Raw genomic sequence first — 7,218 nt, 5'->3', positions numbered from 1 at the left:
GATCGTTGACGATGATAATTCTATTTGCGAGGAGCTTGGCGCGTGAATTAAATGATGCATCGGCTTGGATGAGAACGAGTTGGCAGAGTTTTGAATATTATGTAAGCGAACGTACGGCTGCAGAGGAGCGCGTAATGGCTTCTGGAATTCCTGCATCCTCCTCGTCGTCGTCGTCGTCGTCGTCGTCGTTCGTCGAAATGTGCAAAGAGTTGCATGCACCTATAGGATACTACGTGCAGGTAAGTAAGCGTTTGGTCGTGTGTGTGTGGATGGAAAAGAGACTCGCTTGGCTCGTGGGTCGTTTACCCTGTGAATTTAAAGGAGCGTCGACGAAAGTCGTTAAAGCGACCGCGAAACCGCCTAATAGAATTCACGCGAGTAAACGATGACTCTTTATAGGTCTAGCTGCTCCTTCCTAACAAATTAGGAGTAACGAATCCTCGTATTTCAATCGGCAAAACTCTTTTCGATCTCTGTCACGTATATATACATACGTGCTACATAGTATATGGAGTGTCCTCTGTCCATTTCACTTTGGAATCATTGTCCAAGGAGAAATCACTGATTAAACTATCAGATTCTTTACATGCATATAATAAGTGCCGATAAGAAATGAAGAGCAACGAAAAACGATGTGTTTTAATTAGAAAAAATACTCAGCTTTGATCAGACGGATCTATAGTATAGACGAGGTTGCGTTTTGGGTTTAGAATTTTGGATCGACGAGTGCGCCGCGAGGCGCAAAGTTTTGGCAATGTTACGAAGGAATAAGCAGTATACGGATCTCGTATAGCTCTGGCGGGCAATTTATCATGTCCACCGTGGGAAGTTGCCGAGCCTCGAATTTTCTACCGTTATCGTTGCAACAATGCTGATGTATATTTGCAACGGTTCTTCCACCATCGTCTTAGCTTGGTCGCGCGCGCGCGTCGTTGAGGGTGAAGCTGCAGGCATAATGAGTGAAATTAGCGCTACGCGCACACTGCTATTATATGCAAGCTGTACATGCTCCTCTCTATCTATATATATATATATATTAGCCGACTATCACGAAAAGGCAAGGAAAACACAGTGACCCACTGCAGTCCATCCACACGTCTACGTTGACCAAGAAACGCATATATGTGCACCCTCGACCTAACCCTGCGATTACATCCACCGCGATATATATGGGAGAAAATCCTTCCCACACATCCGCCCCTTTGATCCCTCTAAATTTATTTTCAATCGTTTAATTTTGTTGTTATTTTGCGCGGAATAAAATACCTCGAGGCGATCCTCTCTTTTCTCACCTCTTCGCAAAGAAACTCGCTTTGTTTATTGGACTCTTCGTATCCGTGCAAGACGGAGGTCAGCAAAGTATAACGCGCGCGCGAATTATATCAGCAATTTGCAGGATAAATTATTAATGTGCCAGGCTGAAGCGTGTTTTTTACGCAAGCCTCTTATCGGGGAATAAAATTTTTATGCGGTTCCGCGTACGCGCCGATCGCATCGTTTTTCGTGATTCAAAGTACGTTAGGAATTGTTACTTGTTAAAAATTATGGGAGGATTGTGGAGGGAGGGAGGGAGGGAGGGGGAGATAAGAAACGATTGGATTAAAGTTCCCGGATGGCGCACGACTCGTGCAGCTGGCGCCTATTGAAATCTCCAAGGATTCCCGAGACGCAAATGCGCTCTGCGTTACACTGTACTGCATCTTCCCGAGTTCATCTTGCAAAATGGCAATTTCTTTACCAAACTCAATACTCCCCCTCTCCCGGCCTCTTTGCAAAAAGCGCCATTTTTCTCTCGTTATACCTGGCAGAAAACACATAGAGATGCAGCAATGAACGTTGGTAAATCGCCTCGTAAAAGATTCTCGCATTGCCGATCGTCTTTTGCGTTTCATACGCGTATATAATTAAATCGGGTTTAAAAAAAATATGATCCTACATATTTTATCCACCGTTTTTACACGGAAATAATACTTTTCCGGCAAGGATTTATAAGAAGCGGAGCATTTATAGCGATAATATAATCGTAATAATTGTATATGGTGGATGATAAAGGTTGAAAAGTAGCTAGAGTGGTGGGGGGGATGCGAGCGAGGATCCCGATTGCCGAGATGACGAGTGGGGGAATGGGAATGAGAAGATGAAGAACGGCGTTGCGCGAAGATCGTCTCGTCCGTCGGCTGTCAGTCGGTGGTCAACCGTCCCACGGGAAGGACCTCCTGCTGCGTGCTCCTGCATTACCAAAAGCGCTCTCGGTACATTCCAAAGGAACATCCCCGCTTCGCGTACACTCCGCTGAGAGAGTCTACGAGCACGCCCGCAGAATCAGTGATAAGAAAATTTCATTGGAGCGAGGAAGCTCGCTGGAAGATTTGCCGAAATTATCCGGACGAGCGCGAAGCAGAGAAAATTGTGCAAAAACGAGCCGTGGATCCTCCAAAGGTTTTGCCGATCCAACGGTATACGTGACCTTGAGCTCGTTTCGCCGGAAAATTCACGAAGCTTCTCCTCCGGTGGCGAAAGCTGAATGGAGAGAAGTTTGGCTCTCTGTGGGATCGTCGAATCCGAGTCATAGCGGTGGTCCGAGTGAAAAATAAATCGTAAATCGGGAAGAGTGTTTGCGAGTGGCCTGGCGGCTCTGACTCGTTCAGAATGCGAGGGAACCGTCGCGGAGGTAGCTGGCTGCAGTGGAGTTGCGACCAGGAAACGTCGGGACTCTGAAGAATCCGAATCGCTCGAGCGCGTGCGCGCTGCCTCTTTCGTGAAACACTGCAAATCGGCTGAGAGAGAGAGAGAGAGAGAGAGAGCTATGGCTTCCATGTGTGGCAGCAGCAAAAGCTATCCGGCGATAAATACGCCCGGCAGCTATTACAGGCCAGGTGTTTACCCTTATCAGGTGAGTCGGATAATTTAGGTTGAGCGCTACTCGCTTTTCGATCTTGTGCGCGGCACTTCAACCAAATTCCTACACTCTTGTAATATATATATATATCCTAAAAGCTATGCGCACAGACCGCGATAGAGAAGAATCGCAAAGAAACAAATGCCAAGCAGTTATTTTTCTCATTTCTTCGTGCATCGATCGCTTCGCCGTCATTGAAACTCTCCTCCTATCGAGCCTCGCAATTAGATCAGCCATAAACGAGAGTGACGGATATATAACGGTGGAAAAAAAATGTCCCCTGCGACCCTCTTTCCATCTCGATCCTCGAGTGCGCGCAGGAATTATCGTCTCGTTACAGTGCGCATATGCGTATGCTCATTTCCCGTATAAGAAACGCATGCACCTTGGTATATATATATATATATACTACCTTCGCTTCTCACGCCGCACTTATTTCCATAACGAAAATAAGCCGTACGTATATATATATATATATATATATATAGTCTGCTCGGAAAGGACGAGGCTCGGATTTTTCAAGCGAGTCTCTCGATATTTTTTAAGAGACAGAGTCTGCGATAAATTTAGTCGAGGGCAGCTGGAGGGATTTTTCGATAAGGCAGCTCTCTCGTAAAGGGGGGGGGGGGGGATTGTGTGCCATGCAGGGACCACACGTAAACCCATAGAGCGAGGATCGTGGAAACCTTGGCCTTGTCTTGCACGAAGAGTTACATAAGTTCTCCTGCTAGCTTTACTTGGCCATCGCGTGAAGATGATGGTGTCTGCCTCTCTTTCTTTCCCCGTTTTCCTTTTTCCTTCCTCCACGCACGAACACGCCTCTATGCACACACTCTCCTATTTCTCCCCGGGGAATTCAAACGTCCACCGACTAATCCCTTCTCGACACTGCGAATTCCCTCAACAAGATTGCCAACCGCACCGAGAGAGATCCTCTCTATCAATTTTTCTCCTGTAACCTCGTGCGCACCAATCTTCTTTATGACAACATTACAGTGGCAGGAAACAAGGTATCTTTCCTGTTCTATATCTCTACTTTTTTTTTTTTTTAATGACACTAAAAGATTATAAAAAAGGAATAAGTGTTTTAAATTAAAGAAGCATGAACTTTGTGTGATTCGTGCATGTCTAAAAGCAATTGAATGTTCTTTAAATGAACGATTAAGAAACTGTGTCGAATGGAGTCATTGGCGAAACACGTTGGAGTTTTGGGTGAGAAAAATTGTCTCGGGTTGCAGTAAGGAATATTTTATCTTCTGCATGCACTATAAGGGAGGAGGGGGCAAGGATTCTCCCAGTGGAGGTTAATTTCAATGGAGCGATTTGCGCTTATCAGGATTGCCGTCTATAATTCGTTATGAATAAATGCATCGTTGTATTAAGATTATCGTGGCAGTTGTGGTTTTATACAACATTAACGGTACCGCGTGAACGGAGGTAAAAGGAAAAAGCCATTGAACCGTCGAGGCACTAAACGAGTCGAGCCGAGCCGAGGCAGCAGAGTCGAGTGGAGAGCAGCCGCGCTCGGTCGAGCCGGCTCCCCAACTCTCCCCCCCACCCACTTTAATTGAAGCCGAGTCGTTAAAAGCGTCGTTTCAAAAAATATCACCTACCCTTTTGGTCGGTCGTCGGCAACCTTCCTTCTAATTCCTCCTCGACCTGGGCCCGAACGCTACCTTTTTATTCCCATTCTTCGACTCCCCCTCCAACATCCAGCAACGTTCCCAATGCGTCATCGCTGCACAGTGAACCACTTTTAACTTTTTTCAAATCCATCATCGATAAATTATTATAGCTAATTGGATGATATTTTCCATGTACGTACGTGTGTGGCTCTGCCAAAGCTTCTCTTATAATTCATTCAATTAAATTCAATCGGTTAATTAAACTTTGCCTCATCTCTGCTACATTAAATTCCAATTCCAAGGAGCTTCCTCGGTAAACGTTGATGACTATCGTTAAAATAATGTATCAATTAATCGTTAATTTGAGCAAATGCTAGTTTAGCTGCTGTAAAATTGTATTACATATCCGCAGCCAAGATTTTCCTTTACGACGTGCAATGCGTATATATATCTGGAAATGATATTTCCACGTGCGTGTGCAGTCTGCGTGTGTAAGAGATATTAGCCATGAAATTCTCTCCCTTTATCATTTATATCGTTTGCAATATCTCGATAAGCATGAGATCCCAAGCAATGGAGCACAAGACGCGATCGAACGAAGCTGTGTTATCCACCCTTTATAATCCAAATTAATCTCATTGGTGAATATCGCGACCATCGAGATTTCAGACGTTAATCCATTTGACGATTATTCACGGTAAAGTTATAAAGAAAGAAACGACGTGGATACCGATCGATTGGATTTTACTGCGGCTAACGAGTCGCGCGCGTTCGACTGCTAATTAATCCGGCCACACGGTCCATTCAGCTGGCACTCCGAACGGATACTCGACTCGACTCGATTCGCGTTTCAAGTTTTCCCTTCGATCGGTGCATGTATACCCGTAGCTCTATAGGATCTATTGCCAAGGTCACCGAAGGTCCACGCGATGTAATTTAAAAGCAACCTTGATCCGGAAGCAAATACAAGACTCCGCCAACCTGCAACCCGAACCTCGTTCGATCGATTAAATCTAATAAAGAGTCGTGTAGGAAGAACGTTTCAATTACGAGATTCGAATTTGTCCGAGGAATGTTCCAAGGGTAAAGAAAAGAAAGGAACAATAAGAGGAGGAGGAATAAGGTTATTTGTTGGACGCTTAATCCCTGATCGATACGAGGCAACCAAGTACGTCCTTCGCGATGATATGTTATCATCGATCGATTAGCTTCGATAAGAGGAGGAGGATAGAGAGAAAGAAAGGGTTTTTACGATGGAGAAAAGTTTGGAGAAAAGAGGCCGGGATAGTCCCGAAGGTCCGGTTGTATTTTTTGTCGAGCTGCCGGCTGGCCGCAGGAATTTCTCGTCTGCAGACAAATCGGTATCAGCTGCCCGATGCTGCAGCGCGGGATAATCACTGTAATCCTGCGGTCGTAGCTTCCTTTTCTTTTTCTCTTTTTCAGCCTACGTCCCCCCACCGCACCGAGCAAAACTCGCGCGCGCACGGCGCGCAACAGGGGCTTCGGATGGTGATTTTGTTGTTGCTGCGCGCATTATAAACGCCCAAAGCGGCGTACACGCCACGCCACGCCACGCCACGCCACGCGTCCATCTCACTCTCTGCTCCGCTGCGCGACTGCACGCACGCAAGGCGAGCTTGAATTCCAGTAACGCTCGAATTCCTCGTAATCCGTACGTCTCACGTCAGTCGTATTTCATGCCTTCGATCCTCTTATTAAACTCGCCACAAGCCTATACCATATATACATGCATATACCGACCGCGGCCCGCCAGTCCAATTAATTAATATCGAGATCGTGCGAAACTTTTTGGAAACCAAGCGAACTTCCCGTCCACTCACTAATTCTCATCCCGTATACAATACTAATAACTATTTTTGCATAATCTTTGCACTATTCTTTAATGATCCCTTAATTACGCTCCTCCTATATATAGTTAATTGCTATAAATTATATCGTAGTAAATTTTCAAGAATTTAACACCACCTTTCCTCATTCAGCTTATTAATCTTGATGAAATAAAATCGTTATGCTATATACGCATATATATATATATATATATATATATATAGATGCATTGCGACTGCGGTGGATTTTGTGGAATCCGATGCATCGTTTTGAAGCACGAATGAAAATATTATCCATGGCTAATTATCATACAATGGGGATGGAATAAAGATTTGGGAAAGAGTGCGCGGATCATCGAGATTTTCTCTCATGGCCCATGAAAGGAGTTACGCACGAACGCGCGTCCACGGCTCCTTGCTCTGCCCTTTCGACGTACCGCATAACTTTCCGCACTGCTTTTATTATTATAACCCTCGAGCTTGAACACCATCGCTCGCCAACGTCCTTCCAGTATTTTCACTGTAATTTTCAATTTTCCGAGAAGATCGTTTTCGTCGAGTCGGCTGATTTTTCCAAGGATCGATCGACCTTGAAAAATTCAGTAAAAAAGGGTGCATTGAACTCGAAAGGTCGAGCGAGAGCGGACGAGTGTATATTTAAACCACGGGAGTAACGAAATTGAACTCGGTATGGATCGCATTGTGGAATGTGAATTACAACATTACGCGCGTAATTATAATTCTTTCGAAAGATCAAAGTGGTCCTCGTGGACTCTACTTATTCTTCATTCGGAGGCTCCAAGAATTTTTCATTTATATATATATATATATATACGCAATGTGAAAG

General features: G+C 44.9%; 1 protein-coding gene across 1 annotated transcript in view; it reads left to right on the top strand.

Annotated features, from left to right (window-relative positions):
• Nucleotides 1–2,209: 2,209 nt before the first annotated feature.
• LOC136784415 (uncharacterized) overlaps nt 2,210–7,218 on the top strand; it is a 30,035-nt gene continuing 25,026 nt past the window's right edge. The window contains exon 1 of the mRNA XM_066745039.1: nt 2,210–2,893. Coding sequence (XP_066601136.1) covers nt 2,807–2,893 — 87 coding nt within the window. The 5' untranslated portion in view covers nt 2,210–2,806. The remainder of the gene's footprint in view (nt 2,894–7,218) is intronic.

Source organism: Prorops nasuta, unplaced genomic scaffold (assembly GCF_024137725.1).
Source record: "Prorops nasuta isolate Cenicafe-Biocafe unplaced genomic scaffold, Cenicafe_Pnas_1.2 PNAS00053, whole genome shotgun sequence".
Lineage (NCBI taxonomy): Eukaryota > Metazoa > Arthropoda > Insecta > Hymenoptera > Bethylidae > Prorops > Prorops nasuta.
Note: the sequence above shows the minus strand (reverse complement) of the source record. Positions and strands in the feature narration are given on the sequence as shown.